At 34.5% G+C, this 23,584-nt stretch overlaps 2 protein-coding genes across 2 annotated transcripts in view; both read left to right on the plus strand.

Annotated features, from left to right (window-relative positions):
* LOC110020822 (protein FRA10AC1) overlaps positions 1-12,716 on the plus strand; it is a 56,178-nt gene extending 43,462 nt beyond the window's left edge. The window contains exons 6-11 of the mRNA XM_020719078.1: positions 4,926-4,971; positions 5,547-5,605; positions 6,022-6,089; positions 7,157-7,240; positions 7,351-7,424; positions 12,473-12,716. Of these exons, the coding sequence (XP_020574737.1) occupies positions 4,926-4,971; positions 5,547-5,605; positions 6,022-6,089; positions 7,157-7,240; positions 7,351-7,424; positions 12,473-12,558 (417 nt within the window). The 3' untranslated portion in view covers positions 12,559-12,716. The remainder of the gene's footprint in view (positions 1-4,925; positions 4,972-5,546; positions 5,606-6,021; positions 6,090-7,156; positions 7,241-7,350; positions 7,425-12,472) is intronic.
* Positions 12,717-17,674: 4,958 nt separating this feature from the next.
* Positions 17,675-21,728, plus strand: LOC110020880 (polygalacturonase-like). Its single transcript, XM_020719153.1, has 9 exons — positions 17,675-17,976; positions 18,051-18,182; positions 18,270-18,446; positions 18,728-18,748; positions 18,823-19,030; positions 19,295-19,376; positions 19,729-19,837; positions 21,171-21,287; positions 21,386-21,728. The coding sequence occupies exons 1-9, from the start codon at positions 17,806-17,808 to the stop codon at positions 21,605-21,607; spliced, it is 1,239 nt and encodes a 412-aa protein (XP_020574812.1). The 5' UTR covers positions 17,675-17,805; the 3' UTR covers positions 21,608-21,728.
* The last annotated feature ends 1,856 nt before the right edge of the window (positions 21,729-23,584 follow it).

Genomic DNA, 23,584 nt, shown 5'->3' on the forward strand with positions numbered 1-23,584 from the left:
TGACTTCGGTCATTTAAGATGTAATTAACTATAGGGGTTTGCCCTTATAGGAAGCTTTTCCGAACCCAGCTTAAAATAAACTCTATTTAATCATTTGTATTAAATAGGGGAATTTGTCGGCAAATAAAACGGTTTCGCAGACCCAAACGGACGTCATATGTTTTCTTAGTTTATTTGATTGAGCCTCATCCTCAAATCTTGTGTTTACCCCTCGGGCTAGATACAAGATTTGAGGTAGAGCGCTCTTTCATTTAAACTGTGAAAAATATGATGTCAGTTTGATTTCATATTTTTCTAAAATTATATATATATATATACGTAAATTAAAATGTCCTTCCGAAGCAGGCGATGAGATTTCAATTCCGGCTGCCGACAGCTTCTTACGGGCGACCCCCCCTCCCCAAAACAATCTTTCTTTCTTTTAAGTGCCGACAGGTAGCAACCACATGTGATATTTTATTAATGTTTGAATCCAAAGAATAAAGGATATTAGAGTTGACCAAACAAGGGAAATGCAACTTTTATTATGGCAAAAAAATAAGGGGTTGCAACTACCACATATTGAAATAGGAAATACAGAAGACACAACATAAACACCAAACTAGGGCTTGAATCGAATGTCGTGGTAAGGCGGAGGTAAGGTGGCTGCTGTTGAGGGAGATAGGGGGTTGGGATGGGGGAGGCCACGACAAGGTATGTCAGGTGGTAGGCAAGGAAGCAACAAGGAAATGGTGGAGTTGGCGGTAGGGGAGCAACAGACAAGGAAAGCTGGAGGCAGGGAAACAATAGGCAAGCTGGAGGCAGGGAAACAATAGGCAGTCAACAGAGCCATTTGACAGGGTTGCAACATCAGGTTTGGCGGTGTGAATGAAGGTGGGGAAAGCAGGGAACAGTCGATAAACACCACTTCAGGACGAGCTACAACTGAAACACCTTTTCACATTCATATTCAACCATACGAGGGAAAATTGGAGACTTCAACAGCTATCCCAACAGAAAATAGATTAAAAAAACTCTACTAAACACACATATTCCATAGGGCCAACCTGGAGACGCACTGTGTTAGTCTACTGGGTTAGGGAGCTTCGATCGCGTTTGTCTAAGCTATTGTTGGCATGTTGAAGGCGGCAGAACTGTTGTAACCTCCCAAGGCGGAAGGATCTTCAACTACGGCCCGAGAAGTATCTGGATCCCACTGACTACCACATTATCTGCCAATGCACCCGAGTTTTCCTAACTTGCAAGCAAACATTGATATCGGTCTAACTCTCTGGGGGGTACATTGCTGAATTGAAATGGGACTTCGTGCCACGTATATTTTGTTGAATCACTCAAAAGAAGCCCATGGATGGCTCAACCCACTCTAAAGTGAGGAGAGCTTGAATCTCTTAGAACAGTGGCGGCCATGATGGTAAGTTGTTGAGCAGGATATCCTGAAACTCTCTCTATATTTGTTGGTTTGTGTCTGAAACCAACTCTTCTGTCTCGTTGTCCTTTGTCATCTCCAAAACTTGGCCCACCGTTGCTTCTCTATTGGTAAGGGCACATGTAATCTCGGACTCCATAGGATGTAGAAGGACAATGCATGCCATCCTTGGTGAAGGAGTATGTGTTCTTGTGCCCATCACGTTCAGTCTTGCGATTAAATTGTCAGTCTCCCCAACAAAATGTGACAAACATTAATGGGCATCTCCTATCATGTTACACCACACTTGATTCTGCAGCTGATTCACAATCTAAAACACCATGAGACACCTCTCATCAATGTTGATCTTGTTCTCCTTCTTCAACTATATCAAGGAGTACGATTAGAAATGTCTCTGAGTTGTGAGGCTCAACTTGTCCACCATATATTTAGACACTACATTCTTGTTGCTCCCTCCGTCGATGATGAGACTGCGTTTTTTTTTCTTCATAGTGTATCGTGTCAGAATATGTTGTGGCGAAGCCACTATTGCTCACGTGTAGTCTTAGTCTAAAGGACTCGTCGAATCATAGCCATTCTCATCCTCATCTAGTAGAAGTTGGTACTGACCTTTTACTTCAATTTCCTTTTTGTTGCTAACTTTGTCCACTGCTCCCTGCTCAGTGCAGGGCATTTTTGTTGCTAACTTTGTCAATTACTCTGCTTGTCGAGCAATTGAAAGCGATGTGTCCAAAGTTGCGGCTTATGAAACATTTTCTGGTTGGAACCGTATTTGGTGTGTTGCTCTTCTCAGGCTTCTCATTCTGAGCGGCCTTGACCTGCTTCTAACCACTCTTTTCAACCTGCGGAGGCGTTATCTTACCGATGTCTCTAGTTGTGGGTGGTTGTCTGAATGGCGGTGGGCGTCTGTTGTGTTTCTATTATCTGTCCACCTTCAGTTCCAAGTGTTGAACATCACCCAAAGACCAGTAAGGCTATAATTGAACCATGTTGCTGATGGAGGGCTTCAGACCTTTCAATTACTTGGCTATCGTGTGCTTCTCTAGCTCCATTAAATCACATTTCAGCTTAAATTGCATAAGTTCTGTGATGTATTCCACTGATGACTCCCTATGCTGCAAATAGTAGAGCCTCAAGAAAAGATCTTGATGGCAATGTGAGGGTAGGTACTATCGCTTCAACTCCCTCTTCATTTTCTCCCAAGTAGCAATCTTGCTTCGTCCTCTATTTCTCTCTCTTCAGATTCTCCCATCACAACGAGATGCTTTTCTTCAGCATGATAGCAATTAATTTAACCTTTCAGTCACATGATACCTCCTTGTGTTCAAAGACCGTCTCAATGGTCTGCAGCCAATCTATGGGGTCATCTGGATCATCATTCTCTTTAAATCCGATATGTACACTTTCGCTCCTGAGGCTCTGTATCCTCCAACAGGTACTCCATCTTTGCATCCTCTAACAGACACTTCATCTTTGTATCTTCCAACATGCACTCTTCCGTATCCTCGAACAGACTCATCATTTGTTATCTTCTAACATGCACTTCATCTCTCAACCTCCTCTGATATTGTATCTCAAAGTGTCATGGTTTATCTTTTTCTCCATTGAAATTATCTCTTTGGAAGGGATTCAAGTGTTTTTTCTCTCTCCTCCTCGGATCTTGCTACCACGTTCACCGGTGACCTCTCCCTGAGTTATTTACTCAAGCTCAACAAGCAGTTGTAGCACTCGGCAAAACTCCCGCTGCGTCTCTTCCATGGCAAACTTCTAATCAACTTCCAACAATTGTCTCCTTTGTGGCATGATTAGTTTTAGGGCCAATGGGGTGAAAGGGTATGTAGGTGTGATGTAGGGTTGGAAAGAAAAATTTTCGGTGCAGATAGGGTTGGATATGGGTGGATACTAGAAACCTTAGGATATGAGTAGAGTTGGATTAGCTATAATACAAAATAATATCAAAGTTTAACCAAACAACAAGGAAATGCAACTTTTATTACGGAAAAGCAAATGCGGGTTTACAACAAACACACACCGAAATAGAAACTACAAAAATCACAACCCAAACAACAAACTAGGGCATGAATCGAAGGTGTTGAGAAGGCGGCAATAAGGTGGCTATAGTTGAGGGAGATATGAGTTTAGGATGGGGGAGATGACAACAAGGTATGCGAGGTGGCTTATGATTGGACTGCGACAAGGAAAGAGGAGGTTGGAAAGGGTGGAGCTGGCAGCAGGGGTGTAGCAGGCAGGGAAGCGTCATGTAATCGACAGAGTTATTCAATTGGGTTACGGCAGTAGGTTAGGCGGCGGGGAAAGCAAGGAACAGTAGATAAACAACATGTCGGGACGAGTTACATCCAGAGCACTCTCTTGCCTTTGGATACAACCCTAGGATGGAGAATTGGATCGTAGACGCCTATCGCGATAGAAAACCGATAAAAAAAAGTCCCCTAAACACAAAAAATAACTTATAAATACTACTAGGTAACTGGAGGGAGAGGGGGTGACACTCATATTTGGGCGGCAACCCTATTCCCTATCCCTCCTATCTGAACCTGTTCAGCCTCCAAGAGCTTTGCCTGGTTCAGGTCACAAACACACCGTGTCACTATAGTGTGGACCAACACCAACCACTAGACCATCCAGAGGATCGATCATTGAAGAGGGAGAGTAAAAGATTGCGGCCTTACCTTTGAAGGCAGATACAGTACAAACTGGAAAAAAGGGTCCGATGGGGCTGTCATTGAGGAGTAGTGCGAAGGACATCTTAGTTGTAATGTCAGCAGGCTTTGGGTTGATAGCTGGAGGTGACAATGAGCAGAGGGAGAGGAAGATCACTGAATAAGCTAGCATAGGGTTGGCTGTTGACGGTAGGCCTGCTGAGGAGGTCAGGAATCATCCCGCCCTTGGTCCCTTGTTACTTGGTTGTTTAACTGTATCAACTGGTTGGAAATTAATGCCTTCCAGTAATCTTTCTGATTTTAAGGGTGTGATGTGAGAGAATTTTATGGTTATGCTACTAGTTAGTATTTCATATATCCTATTGATGCTGACTTCTGCACATAAAATTTATGGTCATTAATGTATATTTATTGATTAATGGACTACCTAATAAATTTTTCTGTCATTTCATTTTACAAATATACGTTCTTATGTGATACAAATGGCTAAATCTTTTTGGGTTTTATTTGTATGGAAACTTTCATATTTTTGTAGATTATCTCATAATTCTCAATATTATAAGTTATAGTCAGAAAGCATCATTTCAACTGTATTTTAATGTTTATGAAATTGGTGCCTTAAGTGCTGAGTATCTTGGTTCATATATTTCACTTCTTTTGCATGTTTGGGAAATTGACACCTATTGCTTTGATGAGTATGAGCTGTAAGTGCACCAAGTTGGGACATTATTTCTCTTTGCCTTTCCATATTTGATTAAACCACATTGTGTACATTAATGCAGTTGGAGTGATCCTGAGGATTGTTTTTCCTCGTGTAGATTGGCCTAAGATGGAGAACAGAAAAAGAAGTCATTTCTGGGAAAGGTGCTATGTGGAATTTTTTTTTTTATCAATTAAAAATTTATTCATATGTCAATGAATATGAAAATTGCAGTCATAGGAAAAATCTAATATGCTTTGGTTTCCATATTCATTGACATATAAATGCACAAGTTCTTTGATGTCATTTAGAAATTAGAAGTTTTAATATGCTTTTTTTCATGTCAAAATAAACATTTTATTCTTTGGAATAAAAATAGTAAAGCACCTAAATAAATATTTTTTTCTTGTTTTGTATAAAAGCTATAATAAGTTGGCTTAAGTGTCAAATGATCTTTTTGGCATGCGTTTTGTTTGGTTAAACAATGTTCATTTTCAGAACTCTTAACAGCTCCTTACAGAAAATTGATGGAAGCAACTTGCTAAAACAAGTACAAAACTTTCATGCTTTGAATAAGAATATTACCAAAAACAAAATAATGACCAAAACTTCTTAGAAAAACCTTTCCCTAACAACCACTTAGCTAGGTTTAATTATAATTTTTATGTTTTTTTGCTGTTATAGAGGACATTTGTGAAATTCTTTATTGATTTCAATATGTTCCTATTTACTCTGCCAGGGCAATTTAGCTGTGGTAGCAGGCACTGTGATGAGAAGGATGGCTTAGGAAGTTATGAGGTATGCCTCTTCAACTGGTTTCGTTCCATGGATTGTGCTGCAAATATGTATGTAGGCAGGTTATGATGATAGAGAAGACCTACCTTTCCTTATAATTTACTGTGTTTATTGGACTGATCTCTTCTCAGTTTTTTTTATAAGTTTTTCCCATTAAATCTCCCTTTTTCCCTTTCCCTTAGCGTTGCGCTCTCTATTTGAAGCTTCACCTTTAGAGTGAAGGGATGTTCATTTCTGGGAATTTGACTTATGTTTTAAAAATATTAATCTCTTTAAAATAAGCCTCTAAGGATCCAAGTTCAATTTACTGTTTGTTCAATTATTAAAGAGAACTTTATGAAGAATTATTTTTTTGGTTTTGCCACTTTATTTTCCAGGGTCTCAATGCTTCAAATTTTTTTGTTTGGTTTTCTTTGTAGGTAAATTTTTCTTATGTTGAGGCCGGGGAAAGCAAGCAAGCCCTTGTCAAATTAGTGGCTTGTAAAAGGTTTGCTTATTTGTTCTATAAATTTATTCCAGTTATTATTCTTGATGACTGCCAACAATTTGTCAAGCTACCTTTTTATATCATTTAAACTTACAGCAGAACCTTTCCATCTTTGATGTTCATCTATTCTTAGATCTGTATGTGCTATTGTTTTCCACTGTTGAATTGGTAGCTATTTTTAATGGAAGAACCTGATAATGTTAATTTTAGTTCTTTCAATGTAGGTACAATTGTTTGGGGATATGCTGTTGAAGGGTTCTACTCCCCATCTCTTGTTTTGCTTGCTGAAGAAATTCGTCCTATACTCGTGTGGCTCGACCTCCCCTTTTTCCACTAAGGGAATGGCTTGCCCATATTGTCTCTAGCTGAAGCAAAACAGAAAATAATAGGATATACATAGATAATGAAGGCCTAAGACGAGGCACTTTACCTGTCCTGAGGTTGGGTGTTAAACCCCATGAATTTTATGTTTTTAATATTTTCAAGTAAAAATAACATTTAAAATCAAACGAATAGGACGGAAAAAAAATGAATAAGGCTTGTTGGCGTAGGGCTTTGGTGAAATGAGTGACAAGTTGGTATGTAAATCAAGAGCAACTGGGAAGACCTAGTTGAGGGAGTGAAGTTCAAAGTTACAACTTATAACTTACGGAATGCAAGGGAGATGTCAAACTTGTAACTTTGATATTTTCTTTCTTATGAGAGAGTCAAGTTGATATGACTTAACTCTTAAATGATTTAAATAGAAATAAACTTTTTAATTCATAAATTGATTTATATAAAAAGAAAATGTATTTATGAAAAGTTAAGTTTAGTAATTTATTAATTTAATTTAATTAATTTTTTATAAATAGGCGCAATCTTTGAACACAATAAGAGGTAGCTGACTAGCCTCAGTTCTAGGTGTTTTCATTGATGATTTTAATCATGCAGTTACATTTCTTAGTACTCTTTTATTTCTACGCCACTATGTTACTTGAGCTTGCATGTTGAGATTATTTAAAGATTCCAGCAAGTTTTTTTTCTCATTAAATTTGTTATTTATGGCTGCCATCTCAATTTGAAAGGTGTGCAGAGAAACTTGTTTATAAGAAACACAAGGAGAAGGAGAAGCAGCTCAAAAAAGATCAAGAAAAAACCATAAGAAAGCGGTATGGTGTGAACTGTGACTTCTTTATGTAATTGCATTTTTTTTCTTACTTAGAGTTGAGCTTACTTGTTTACTTCTCAGTCAACATGCAAGTATTCTGTTCATTATCAGGAAAATGATTGAGCATGCTGAGAATGGCAATATTGGTGAAGAATTTGAGATGAATCCTGATGAAAAGCGGAAAGGTATGCTTCCGGCTTTCCCTCTGCATGATAATCTAGCAGCTCTTTTATTTTCATTTTAAGAGAAGGAATTTTGTTTGGGTGGATCTTTTTTTAGGTAAAACTCAAATATCATATATATCTCAGTTCTTTAAAAGTGGAAGTGACTTAAAAATTGAATTTCTTTCGTTCTAATTGAAATCAAGTGGAGTAATATTGGCGTGGAGACCTCTTGTCCTTGATTGCCATGTGCTACTCATTTATGCTTGCACTATATGCTCCCTACTTTTCTCCTTTTTTCTGGCATTAGGAGAAGAGCGAGAGCGTCGAGAGGGAAAGACCTTGCTAAATACATTTAATTAAAACAATGTTAGGAGGTTGAGTAGAATATTAAAGGAATTGAGTTGAGTTGAGTTGAATTGACTATTTTCTTCTTCAAGCTCTTCAAGTTATGACTCGAGTTTTAAATTCTTCTTTAAGCTTGTTTATGAATTTTGTTTCAGAATTTTGATCCATAATTAAGACAAACTAACTGTATGTATAATGATGATTTAGCTTATAGCTCATTACTCAAGATTGTTGTTTTGGAAGACTTCATTATAATTTGCATATGTCCTAGGATGTTTCTGATGTATTTTTAAATTCAAAGGTTAATAATTTAAAAAAGGTCTTAATCCATCCATCCATTTTTTTTGCTCAATATTTTTTTTCATTTTTTATGCCTTTTAACAATACTTATATTTATTTTAATCTATATGATATGAAAAAATTTATACGAAAGCATAGATTGAATTTCTGAATAAGCGACTAAAACATCATTTAATAAGTATTTTATCAAGCTTGTAATGAGCTTGTTGTTAAATAATAAACAAACATGTTTACTAACATAAATAGGGGTATAAACGAGCCGAACACTTATAATTCGAGCTCAACAAGTGTATTCGTGTTAACAAGCCGAACACGAGCCGTTCACGAACAAAGAATCGTTTTGACAACCTTAATCACATAGCCAGAAGATGTTAAAGATTGGGGCAAGATTTAAAAATTAATATTTATATTAAAACATCATTTGAAGATAATTTAATAATTTTTATTATATTTTCTTAATTAATACTTTTAATTGATTATAAATCTTTGTAGCCTTGTATTCAATTCAATTTTTTAAAAACACTACTCATCAAAGAAATATATATATATATATATATAATCGATGAACCTAATGGATGATACTTTGGTTATTTTGGGAAATGGCTCGACACTCAACAATTTGTTATATGGATCTCGCCCTAGAACTAGAGGCAGAGACATGACTAAACTAGCTCGTCACTAGCTACTCTTTTCTGCGATTTTGGTACCTTTTTTTTGGGTTTCCCTGTATCTTTTCTCTTTTGGGGTGTTTGTGTGTGTTGTATCGTATGGGTAGGGTGCCTCTATTGGGCCCTCTCATACAACTTCTATGTATATTTCCTATTTTAATAGATTTAACCCTTGGGTTTTTCGATATATATATATATATATATATATATATATATATATAATCGATTAGTAGTATTTCGAGCCAAAGCAAGCCGAACACGATCGTGTTCGGCTCATTAACGAGCCGTATTGACAGCCCTAAACATAAATGAACTGGCTGAAATGTCAATTTTCAAGTTTGTTCAATTATATGATGGGCTATAAAACATTTTTTTTTCATAATTGTTTATTTATCCAAAGAAATAATATAAATGAGTCCTATATAACTGATTGTGGAGCGTAGTAGCTCACTTATAGCCTTAGGTTAGCAGACGAGTAGCATCGGAGGGGTGGGATTGATGATGTTTTGGCTGGGGTGGGCTGGTGGTGGTGGGATTAGCTTTTGTGGCATCAAGGATGATTCGCGTACACAATTGTATCTAAGGAGTGCATGATTGAATTCAAATTTTAGTGCTAATATAATCCAAATAATTTGATTCAAACCTATCCTTATTTAAATTTAAACCTAATATTATTTCAAGTTTCAAGTTTGATATGTTTGGAGGGGAAGAAATGGAAAGAAACTATATATTCACCTTCGAAAATATATTAGATTTCAAGTTACATGTTTTTAGGGATGGCTCCTTTTTCTGGCTGATGGCTCAGGCTTCATTGCTTTGTTGTTGGCCTCGATGGCACACCTTTTATTTTCTTACCTTTTTAACTATTTTCTATAATTGCCTCATATCATACTCTTTCCTTGACCAATAATAAAATTTGTAGGTTGAACAAATTATAAAATAACCCAAATCGCTAACAGAAAAATTATCTTCAAAAGGCATGCAATTATGATTCAAATATGTTATGGCATGGTTTGATCCTTTGTAATTGGCATGTGACCAATTTGGACTGATTTGGCTTATTAGTGGCCGGTATTGCATCAAGTCTCTTAAAGGTACAAATTTGAAGAGAGAGCATTCTTGTAGTCAACCAAAAAGATTAATACATAGCATTTTTAGTTCATTCTTATTTTTAAGTTTTTGCAGTTCATCATTAATCATCTGTGCTATGTCAGTGTCTAGTCTAAGGGTAATTTTGTCTTTTGTATGCCGAAGGGAAATTTTGTCTTTTATTATTGTTGTTGTTCGGTATAAATATGTTTTTTATGTTTAGGGTTGGGTTGGGGAGGCTTGAGATTGGATTGTGAGTCTCAGGTTTAGGGTTTGGGAGAGATTTCCTACCTCTTGAATTTTAGGAATTGAGAGAGATCACCCACCTCTCGAATTGTAGGTGCTTATCTTTTGTATTCTTGTTGAGTTGTTTGAATTATTGAAGAAATATTATGTTTGCCTTAATTTATGTGGAAAAGTGTTGTATCAAATTGGTATCAAAACACAATTTTGGGGAGATCACCACAGAATTGTTGCCAATGTGAGAAACACTCGTTGCCAGTGTGAGAAATAGCTGAGAAGTGTTGACGGGATCCCTTTATGACCGAATCACGCGATACAATTGCTAGCAGGGAGACCACCACGAGATCGCAGTGCATTGAGGCAGCTTCGACTCGGAGGATCGCGGCTTACCGATATCCAAAACTCCTTCGTAACGGATTCCTGCGATAGTCACACTCAGAGCTTGTTGGGAAAGAGACAACAAGATCTCAAAGGGTCAGAGTTTGTTGTGAAAAAGGTGATGCGAAGGATCGCAGCTTACTGAGAATTGAAACTAGCGCCTTTCAGCTTGTGGGGAAGGCCATGAAGAAGTTGAGTCTTCCATTTTTTATGAAGACCAACGAAATCAACAAAATTGCAACTTATAGAGATTCGTAACTTATGTCTCTTCTGTTTACGTGATGTCTGCCTAATACAGTCACGATCAGAGCCACCTGGGAAGTGGCATACAAAGACCCGAAACTCATTTTTCTCTTCTTCTCGTGTCGTCTGCCCGATAGAGCCATGTTCAAAGCTACCTCGGAAGGCAGTGATTAGGAGTTGGCATATGGAGACGTGAAACTCCCATCTTTCTTCCATTCCCATTCTGTAACTCTCATCTTCCTGTTTCAGCTTTTCCCTCGCACAACAACTGCAATTCCAAGCTAGTTGGGAAGGCGGGATCGCAGGCATTTGCGATTGGAGCTACCTAGGAAACCACGATCTTGGATCACTGACTTGCGGAACAATATTTATCTCATCCAGAAGCAGACGATAGATTTCAACATATAAAAATTGTCTTTTGTAATAAAAAAAAATTGGGAAGAATGACAACCAAGAAAGTAGATGATTTGGAGAAGAAATTTGAGGAAGAGATTAGCCAAATCAGATATGGGATGGAAGAAAGGATTGCCACCATAGAAGATAAGTTTTCTTTCGTGGAGAACCGAATAAATGACTGATTATTCGAGAGCATGATGAAATTCGAGAGATGATAAAGAGACTCATTGAGATGCAATCCAAGACCCCGCCGACAGCTCAATTTGTAAAGCTTAAAGGAAAAGAGATCGACAAAAGGAACATGAGAAGGAAAACATCTGCCATCACAAACCCACTCCAGGGCTCTGATTAGGAGTGGATTAGAGATTTTTGATGGAGGCGGTTGGGCCGAATATGGATAAGAGATTATACAAGAGGTATGGTAGAACACGAAGAAGAAATGAGAGAAGCAGGGAGGGGATATGGCTATGATTGAAGGAGAGAGTTTTACCCTTGATATATGGGAGGAAACGACAGAGGGAGAGGAAGTTGGGGGGAGTATTATTACGTTGGTGTCTAACCTAAGGGTAATTTTGTGTTCTGTGTGCCTAAGGGCAACTTAGTCTTTTATTAGTATTGTTGTTGGGTATAAATAAGTTTACTATGTTTAAAGTTAGTTTTACGTATGAGATTGAGTTGTGAGTTTTAGGTTTAGGGTTTTAGAGAAATTTCCTACCTTATGAATTGTAGGAATTGGGAGAGATCACCTACCTCTCTAACTGTTGGTGTTTATCTTTGTAGTTTTGTCGAGTTGTTTGAATTATTGAAGAAATATTGTGTTTGCCCTAATTCCTCTGAAAAGCGTGCCAATTTTGACATTGGATCGTATCACATATGAAGGGGACTAGCCTTTCCATTGACTAAAAACAAATTAGAAACATTGTTTCCCAATTTGAATATATTTGAAATGGCACTGAACATTCAAATAGGCAAGTGGAATTGTAATGAGTGGATTTATAGAAGCTACAATTGTAATAGAAATCCCTCATGTAGAAGAATCAACTTGTTTTTCTTGAGGTTCAAATATTGTTGGATAAGTCAATGTATCTTTAATGTTGAAAATATGATTCATAAACATCTCGATAGGCAAATCTAAAACGTAAGTATTACACTTCTGGGGGCTAATTTGACACATTTATAACTCTCAAGACTGAAATGAACCCCTACAAAGAGTCTTTTTTGACACTTTTATAACTCTCATGACTGAAATGAACCCCTACAAAGAGTCTTTTTTGACACTTTTATAACTCTTAAGACTGAAATGAACCCCTACAAAGAGTCTTTCAGATCATTTTACACTTTTCCCATTTTGTTTTTTCTTATATATTACTGATATACCATTACTGTAAATTACATAAAACATTGCAGCACGAAGGCTTGCATCTCCAAACAGAGATGCGAAGGCTGATGAGGAGAAGGATCTGGATGAGTATCTTGAGGGAATGTTTCCCTAATGCTTAGGATTTCTCCTACAAATAATACAATTGAATTGAGACCGGATGGTCTAAAATGTGAATTATTTGTTGGCCGAATTTGTGTATTATAGGATTGCTTTATTTTCTGCTATTCATTGTAAGAATTTCCTGAATTTAATGACAATTTTTTTATGTCATTACATGTCTATTACTTAAAAACTTCATTTTTATGCATTTATAATACATTGTTGGGGGCATTTACATACATAGCACTCAATTTATATGGATTTATGTATCATGCCAAAACTTTCATTTTTACACTCAATCCTTTTGTTTCGCATCGAAAATAACACTAATTATCACATTTTAATAGTCAAATTTACATTTTTTATGTAAAATGTTGTGCGTGTAAATAAGTTTGTGTGGAGGTACTTAAATCCATAAAAATTTGCTCGCTACGTATGTAATTATCACTATTTACTTTGAAAAAATTAAATACATCTTTTCATATGCTAATAAAATGCTATAAATGTAGAAATGAAAGTTTTAGGTGCTTGATATGTAAATACATGGGAATTGTGTGGTATGGTATGCACTATGCATGTAAATCTTACTTGGTTTATACTTAAATGACGAAATTTTCTTGATATAATTTTAGTTTTCATTGTTGAGGAATTGTTTGGTTTGATGAAAATTATATTAATTGTCAGATTTATTTTTAATCAAGTTATTCGAAAAATATTACGTGTTGCAGACTGCAGGTTCTAACGTGGTCGTGCTGTCGTGCATTGCATGATAGCCCATCTGAACAGTTGACCAAAGATGATATCTATATATATAGAATTTGAAACTCGCAATTTACAAAGTTAACCTTCATATAATTTTTTTTAAACTATAAAATTGTTGCATTTACGCATGTCATGATCAAATCATTAACAATTTGATAAAAAAAGAAAAATACGGGTTAGAATTTTATTGCAACTTTTGATATTTGGGTGAGAATTTGCGAAATGAATGAAATATGATTTTAGTTTTGTAAATAGCAAAGTTTCATGTGCTATTAAAAAAAAAACATTGTTAGTTACAATAAAAAATAGCTGTAAATTTTGTACATGGAAAACTTTTTCTAAATAATTATACTGTGCATAATATCCCCATTGTGTTTCCAAAACAAAATATTACCAACTAGATTTCAATGATGCCTAATTCTTAATGTTTATGATATAACACCTAAATTTTTTTAAATTGCATCAAAAATAGACTTAAGTTCCAAAATAGTCCCCGATAAGAAGGGTATTAATCCCATAATTTATAAAAGTATCAACATAGTCCCCAGACTTTTGAAACTGTGGCTGAAGTAATACACAGACTCTTTAGATTGTGGTTGAAATAGTCCCCACAGAAGATCATTAAAGTTCGATTTTAAAATAGTCGAAGACTAGTCCTCATAAGGACTATTAGAGTTCGAGTTTAAAATAGTCAAATATTATTTTGATGCTTCTATAAACTCTGAGACTAAAAGCCGAGCCTGTTTTGAAACTTCACTCATAAAAAATATCACTCATGCTTGCTTTATAAAAGGGGTGATAGAAATATAAATTCAAAATTGTAATTTGGTATTTATATCTTCCAAATAGCATCACAACCTAACTAATAAGCAATGTAAAGTTGTAATTTTGTCAAAGTTTAACAATATCTAGAGCTTCAATAGGAAAGGCGTGAAGGCCATAAAGAGCCTGAGCTCATTTTTCCACTCTTTCTTCTCTCTTCCAAAAATTTTTTAAGAAAAAAGTGCTAAAATTCTATTTATTTATTACATGTTTATAAATTAAGAGCAAAATGTAAAAATAGTCCATTTACTATTTACATTTGTCATTTTAGTCTCAGAGTTTATAAAAATGTCAGATTGGTCCCCATACTTACTAAATTGAGCTCTAACAGTCATCCATATAGATTCTTTTAGCCAAAATTTAAAAAGTTAGGGGATCACTTCAAGACTTTTATAAATTCTAGGATTAAAATGATACTGTATAAACAGTAAATTTAAGAAGTCTGAGGATTATTTTGACACTTCTATAAATTTTATGACTAAAATTATCCCTTATAAATAGTTCGAGAAGATTTTGGCACTTTCCTCGTTTCTTTTGTATGATAGCAGAATTTTCTATTTTTTTATAATTTTCATTTTATATGGGTAAAGATTCAAAATCTGTACTTTGGATACGTTAATATTTGAAAAATAGAATTAATTTACACTTAATATAGGCAGTGGAACTTTAGGAGATATGTGTAAATTAATTACTTTTTTCTAAAATTTGCAAATTTGGTGGTATCTATTTGAATATGTTGAGATTTTGGTGGCTAAATTTGGAAGAGAGATTTGAACAAACTCAAATCTGAGGTTTATTTAGGAGATTTTAAATTAAAAAATAATAATAATAATGCTACCATATTTCACCTATAGTTGAAAATTTTGATCCATGGGCACAATAAATTGATTTTTATAGGCTGAAGCAGGTATCCAGCAGGTCTTGTGGGCTTGGATGGCCCATCTGAGCAAAAGTTGTCTCGCTCTAGTGCCGAGCGGACTAGCTAAAGTAATTCGGCGACTGGCTTGTCAAACTGTTCCGGTCATTCCACGTGGCGAAAGGTCCAATCAGACTTACCGGCCTAACTTGCCTCATCGACAATCCTAGTAGCTATAGGAATACAACAGTCAAGACTGACATTAAGAATTGACATATGTCACATCCTCATTTATGAGCCTCCTGACACACACATTTCAATAACTTGTATTTTATTATTTTCTTAAACGTGTATAAAAAGGGAGGGGGGGAGACTGTAGAGGGGATCCGCTTTCCAGGCCTTTTTTGGGATCTTCATAGGACCTTTCTTGCCCCTCCTCTCATCTGATCACCTTCACGTATCTGTCATCTTCTTTCACCTTGCTTACACGGATCTCTCCTGAATTCTGTGAACCCACGAACAATACGAGACCCAATGTCCTAGAAAGATTCAACAATGCAGTGCTCTTTTATCGTGTCTTCTAAAGTCAATGCAAGAAGATATTTTTTCAACAGCTTCGGAGTGCGAAGCACAACTTTCGTCGAAAAATCAAATAAATTCTATTTTGAGAAAGTTTAAGTTGCTTCATAAATCTCAACAGCATAGCTTCAGGAGCTAATACTCTTTTATTTAAAAATGCATTATCACACAATATTGCAATGTGAGTAGTTATTTTTGGTCGGTGAAGTAGGTCATGAATGTCTCATTTGTCAATATAAGACTTTATATTTATTTTTTTTCATATAATTTTAGAGCATATTTTGGATTTCAAATCTTATAAAAGAATTACATGCATGCCTCACGATTCCAATACATGTACATATCTAACGCCTATAACTTCAATATCACATTAATGTCACTTTATATATATTATATATATATGTATGTATATATGTGTAAATGAAAAGGGTTCAGAGGAGAAGAATATAACAGAGGAAGATCCATTGCAAGAAGATTGTGAGGCTTACCTGACCAGACGAGCCAAGCTAACTAGGCCAAAATTGACAGAGTCAAAAGATGGACAAAAAGACAATCGAGTGATCCAAATGCAAACCTTTCGACCAAAAGAGAGTCTAAGTCATTCATTGCAGAAAAAACGACCTGATGTGATAGCCTATCCAACCGCAGAGTTGACATAACAAGGAGTTAGTTCCACAAAGTATGTTTGACTATTGACAACTCAACGGGAATCGAAGATAGTCAATCAGGCTGGATCAACCAACCGAACCCTACCGACCAAGCTCAACCAACAGAGTAGACCCAGTCGAGCCAAATCAACTGAACTTAGCTGACCAAGCCAGAAGGCAACTATACGATAAACCCACGCTCGTTAAATACCAAAAATACCCCAATTTGAACATATTCTCCAAATGGGACTAAAAATATATACTACCTCCTCCGTAAATAGGAGGAATATTTTATGAAGAGATAACACTATTCATTAATGTTCATTTCTCTGTCTCTCTCTCCTCATTTATGCTCTATTCTTTGGGTGTGATTTACAAAAACTCTCAAATACAACAATATAAAAAGGTGTATTAACTTTTAAGAAGTTAATAATAATGATATTTTTCATGTGATGTAAAATATTTGACTACTAAAAAATGTAATAAAAAATTCAAAATTAGGTGTTAGTTATCTAAATTCATAAGAATTGTGTAATATAAATGTAAAAAGCCCCTTTTTTTATAAATATCACATAATAATAATCATAATAACAATGATGATGACTTATCTATAGCTTATAACTAAATTTCATATCATGCATATTTATAAGATAATTTTATCTAACTTTTAGGGGCTATAGCTACCCTTTATAATCTCTTGATTCAACTTAACACCTCCTTACCTATCATCAACTTCACCATTAATTGTCTTTGATCCTGCCCACTTAGCAATTAGGAGAAATTAAGTAGACCACATAGTCAGTGCATGAAGCTCATTTCTTTGGGCTATCTTTCTAAGCTAATGATAGTATTACATAAATATTTACACATCTACCATCTAAACTTCAATATGTACATAAATGTCACCTTCCCTATGTATGGCTGGGTGTATATCTCTTCTTAAAAGTTAACAGTCATATTATTTACATGACACAAAAAACCTTGGTGGTATAAATGTAAATCCATAAAAATTGAGTGGCGTGTATGTAAATACCCCAAATAAATGATGTGACATCCATCAAATTAAATGGTGAAAACACTGAGAAGGTAAGAACAGATTATCCACCCATTTCCTAACCCAATTACATCATATTATCGTGTGTTTTGTGAGAGAGATCACACATATATATATATATATATATATATATATATATGTATTTATTTATGATGTAAGAAATCCTTTCTTCTACATTTCTTCTCAGCGCCGAACACAGCCTAATCTCAGATACTCATCATAAATGTGCTCTCTCTCTCTCTACCCTGTTCATGCATATACAAGGAGGATTTACACACATACCACTCAATTCTTGTATATTTACATATGCAACACTTAAAACTTCAAGTTTTACATGCATACCACCTTACCTATACATGAAAAGATCTATTTCACACCTTAAAAGTTAAAAAAATGTTATTTTTGATGTCATATGCAAGATTTAGGTGGTATGAATGTAAACAAGTAAAGTTTAGGTGTTATATATAAGCATGGCAACATGAACATTCTCCCTAAATCATAACTGTATCAGCTCAACTTCATCTACTTTTTTCTCAAAACATGCAGATAAGTTCAGGAGATCTTCTTCTCCTTTCCCTTCTCTTATCTTCTCTTCACGCCATTTCTCCTTCTCGCACCATTGATGATCAGCTTCTCATCTCCCAGAATCATCAGAATGTGTATAACGTCGATGATTTCGGCGCGAAAGGCGACAGAACTGATGACAGAGAAGTAAGCTCAATCTGAAATATTCAGAACAAATAATTTCTGTAATTAGATTATATAATCTTATAAGATCATAACAGGCGTTCATGAAAGCATGGAAGGAAGCATGTTATTCCCATTTTCCTGCATTTTTTTTGGTTCCTGAAAAGAAAACGTATCTTCTGAAACCAGTGAGCTTCTATGGTCCGTGCAACTCCATTGTCACAGTCATGGTGAGCTCAAAATATCATTAATGTTAAAAAAAAAGAAGAGGAAGAAGAAGAAGAATGAAAATCTAAGCGCTTTAACATAATTTACAGATAATGGGGACCGTCGAAGCTTCATCGAACGAATCTGATTGGGACAACGATGACAATAGTGGTATTCATTGGATCTTGTTCAGCAACATTACAGATCTGAATATACAAGGGGGAGGAACAATCATTGGGAATGGTGAAATATGGTGGAAGGATTCTTGCAAGGTCAATACAAATCTTGTAAGTTATAACATGCATTTACATACATACCGCCTAATTCCTATGTATTTACATGACTAACACCTAAAGTTTACATTTTTACATTTATATCACCCAAATCTTTCATACTGCATAAAAAATACCACTGTTTTATGTTTTAAGAAGTAAAATACAGCTTTTAATGCATAAGAAAGGTAACACACATGTCCAAGTTTAGGTATTTATGTAAATCTTCCAAACTATTCAGCAATTTTTGGCCTAGAAATCATCACTAAATCATTCTTCTGTTTGTATTTTTGCAGCCTTGTAGAGTTGCACCAACGGTATGATTTCCGTATGATAAAGTTGACAGAATCAGAATTATAATAAGTATAATTATGTTTTAATTTATATGTAGGCTTTGACATTCTTTGCATGCAATAAACTGAGGGTGGAGAATCTAAACATTAAAAACAGTCAGCAAATTCACATTTCTGTTGAGGAATGCATAGATGTTAGTATTTCAAATGTCATGATTGCTGCTCCAGAAAAGAGCCCAAATACTGATGGCATTCATGTCAGTAACACCAACAATATGGTTATAAAAGACTGTGTGATCAAAACAGGTAAGAATTCAGTAACTAAATTCTGATCAATTAAATCTAGCGAAATTTACATACCACACAATTCTCATGTATTTACATTCATAACACTTAGTGATATTTTTGATGTGATGTTAAGAATTTGAGGGTCAAGCATGTAAATATTAAGGTTTGGTTGTTAGATATACAGATACATAAGAATTGCGTGGTATGTATGTAAATGCTTAAATTTAAATTTTAGAGTTTTGATTAAGTTGTTTCTTTCAAAAAAATAAAATAAAATAAAAGGTGATGACTGCATATCAATTGCTACTGGATCACAAAATGTCAGGGTTATGAACATAGTTTGTGGTCCTGGCCATGGAATCAGGTAAATCTATTTTCAACTGCACAAAATTTATTCTTGTGATTATGTCTGTATGTGTGTGTGTGTGTGTGTGTGTGTGTGTGTGTGGCGCAGCCTCTCTGAAGATCGTAAGCCCCCTTAGGTCCCGGGTTCGAATCCCCTGGTGGCACAATGTCGCCTTAAGCCATGTGATACTCGAATTATTGGCACGCCGGGTCGCCCCAAAACCTAACGGGGGTTGAACTCATAGGGTGGGTTGGGGACCTCACGCCCCAGCCCATTCTTTTTAATATGTGTGTGTGTGTGTGTGTAATGTAAATATTCTGAATATTTCTCCTCTTTATGTGTGATATGTGAAATATGGTATGGAAATCAGCATAGGAAGCTTAGGTGCCAATAATTCAGTTGCAAGTGTTTCAGAAGTCATTGTGGATAATGTAACATTGAGTGGGACTACTAATGGAGTCAGAATAAAAACCTGGCAGGTAATTAGCTTGCATTTATTGATGAATTCTATATATTGGGTGAACAGCAAATATTTTTTAAGAAAATAAAAAAAAATGATATCAAAAAGGCCTTAATTAAATAGATCAAAATTTTCTTAACAAAAATTCCAATTACATGAGAAGATATTTATAATTATAATATGTAAAAATGTTTAAATGGCATCAAATTATATGCATGAGTAATTGATTGTATTAAAAGTATATTTGGTAGTTTTAACAAATAAAATAAATGAATAAAACTTGACTTTTGAAGCTAGCATTTGTAATTGTCCAATTAATCTTATTTTTTTCACATATTTTATAAACAACTAAATAAATAATAAAAAAAACTGAAACTTTAATCAATAAGTATTTTTATTTTTGTAAATTATATATATATATTATGAAAGCATACAAATAAGAAAGATTTTGGTTGAACTAAGTTGAAGCTTCATGCCAATTGTCCCACCTCAAGATACTTAGTTAACTTTCAGTAGTTTTGCAAGGCTGGTAGTTATCAGATAGAGAGAAGGTGAAAATAATTTTATTCACTTAATTAGTAATAGAAAAAAATTGCATTCCAACTCATCTTGTATTTTTATTCATCATATGAAGGGTAGATTAATAAATATAAAAAAATTATAAAAAAAGGATAGGTCAAAAATATAACTTCGATAAAAGTAATGCATTAAAAAATAAACTTCAAATAAACAATAAGGATTCATAAAACGAACTTCACATAATTCTCATCATACCATTAAAACTCCATTTAGGATCCTAATTTGATTTCATTGTAAAATTTACATATTTGATTGTTTTGGCAGTTTCTTCAGTTTCAGGTTTCAATTTTTCTTGTGATATTTCAGTTATTTGCATTATAAATACTGTACAAAAATGGAAGATGTACATACATACCACTATATTCTTATGTATTTACATATCAAACACCTAAACTTCAAGTTTTTACATTAATGCCAGCTTACCTATGCATGAAAAAGTGTATTTCACTCTCTAGAAGTTAAAATAGTGGTTTTGTTTTTATGTGATATGAAATATTTGGGTGGTATAAGTGTCAAATGTAGAGTTTAGGTGTTAAATATGTAAATACATGCGAATTAGGTGGTCTGTATGTAAATGCCCCTAAAAAAATATATCTAAGATATCAAACAAATGGAATTAATCATGATTCAAAGTACAATGAACATAAAATTTAATCAATCCTTAATCATACCGTTCTAGTATAACTTCATTAACTTTACTGAGTTTTAGCAAAATTTTGTCAAAAAAACCCCCCAAACCAACTGAAACTGAAAATATATTCTAACACAAGCAGGGAGGCCAAGGTCATGCAAGGAACATTACATTTCAGAATATAATCATGCAAAATGTTTATAATCCCATCATAATTGATCAAAACTACTGCGACTCTCTGAATCCATGTCATGAACAGGTATAAACACAAACTAACATTAAACATTAGTGTGACTAAATTTTCTTTTTTTTTTTTTCATTTAAAAAATCATCTAATGCGACAATATTCAATCTCAGAATTCGGCGGTGTCAATAAGCCACGTGATATACAAGAACATCAAGGGAACGAGCGCATCGAAAGTCGCAGTAAATCTGAGTTGCAGTAAAACTCTTCCATGCCAGGAGATAGAGATGGAAGACATTAAATTGGTTGGGGAAGGAGGAAAATCAACAGAAAGTTTGTGCAGTCATGTAGTTTTGGCAGAAAGTGAGATGGTTTTCCCTCCACTTTGTGTATAAATCAAAAATATAATTAAAAATAAAACAAAAAAGCTAAGTTCCACTTTATGAAGATCATGTAGATGTAAATTTATAGGGAAATTTACATACGTAGCACACAATTCTTATGTATTTACATACCTCACACCTAAAATTTCATATTTAAATATATAGCAATTTGGTATTTTAAACAAATGCATGAAAAGGTGTATTTCACTCTTAAAAAGTGGTAATAGTACTATTTTTATGTGATATTCAAGATTTGTGTGTTATGTGTGAAAATATGAAAGTTTAGGTGTGACATATGTAAATACATGGGAATTGTGTGCTATGTATGTAAATGCCCCAAATTTATAATACTAACACGGTCAAATAAATATGTTTTTATTTCTATGCTCATGATTTTTTCTATTGAGTTATCTGATTTGGTGACTCAGCAAGTCCTTTTATTTAATATTTTATGATCAAAATATTAGCAAAAAAATAGATAAAACCCGGAGATTTAAGATGGCATTAAGAGACCACCGTAGGCATTTCTGACTTGTTCGCTTGCTTGCAATTTAGTGTGATCTTGAATGAAGTTTGAGACACTAGAACTCAATTTTAATATGGTGCATTTCCATACATACCACCAATTCTCATGTATTTATAGATCTAACACCTAAACTTTGCTTTTATATTTATAACACCCAAACCTTTCATATAACATAACAAAAAAACCTCAATTTTAACTTTTAAAAAGTGTAACGCACCTGCTTCTGCATGGGTAAGTAGGTAGGATGTAAATGGGTAGGAATTGAGTGGTATGTATGTAAATTTTCCTTTTATTATAATAGTAGAGACCCACTAGAAAAGAAGATTAAACTTGTAAGAAATTTCATGGGTCTGGTAATGTGGAGCTTAACAATCCATCTGAAGGTAAAAACTAAATGGCCAACATTTATTAGAAGAGCTTCTCAGTAATTAACTTACAATCCTATCTTAACTCCTCCCAACAAGTGAACAAACCATGGAAAAAATACAAATGATCTTACAGCTCATTCATTAATTTCTTTTATAAAAACACTAATTATGTAGTAAATTAATTTTCTACATTGATGGCCTAAGAGGATAATTTGATAAATTAGAGCTAAATAACCTGTTGGGAGGCTATATGAAAGCATTTACAGCTTTTATTACATTAAAATCAGGACTTTCTTGATCTGCTTTTTCCATCAACTCGACTATTTACGACGTTGACACGGATAATTAAAATTATTATTTTTTTCATATTATTTAAATCTCCCAACTCCTTTCAAAATGTACGATACATAAATTCAACTAAGATTAATTTAAACTTTCCTATATTGCATTTTTATGCAACATAAAGGTCTATATGTTTTTCCAAAACATAAAAACAAAACTCATGTGAAACACTTATATTCCACAGACATTTCAAACAAAACAAAACATTTTTATTATGTTACCATATGTACACCCATATTCATTATGGTTAGATCGATGAAGTCATTTTGAGAATCTGAACAGATTTAAAACGGTGATTGTGAACCAATTTAAATTGCCTATAACTCAAAACTTACCAAGCTTGAAGTCACCCAAAGCCTTGAGTCACCTAGAACATAATCTCTTCAAATTATTAATAGTTTAGCCTAACTCAGCCCAAGTTATTAAGTTATTGAACTCACCCGAAGAACCCACAAAGTTGTCCATTCGTCAAGGCTATTCACCCAAAAGAACTCTGCAATTTACAGATAGCACTCAACAACTAACTCGAGGTTCTGTATTTCAAACAACAACAACAACAACAAAGCCTTAATCTCACTACGTGGATTAAGATATTTGTATGTAAAATTAAACTTAAAGTGTTAGATATACCTCCATTGCGCCCTATTTAGTGTCATATTTTCATTAGTTTTAATAAATTAAGATCATTTTTTATACAATAAGCCCAAGTCTTCCTAGATCTACCTCTACCAAGTCTTCCTAGATCTACCTCTA

This window comes from Phalaenopsis equestris, unplaced genomic scaffold, assembly GCF_001263595.1.
Source record: "Phalaenopsis equestris unplaced genomic scaffold, ASM126359v1 Scaffold000107, whole genome shotgun sequence".
Classification (NCBI taxonomy): Eukaryota; Viridiplantae; Streptophyta; class Magnoliopsida; order Asparagales; family Orchidaceae; genus Phalaenopsis; species Phalaenopsis equestris.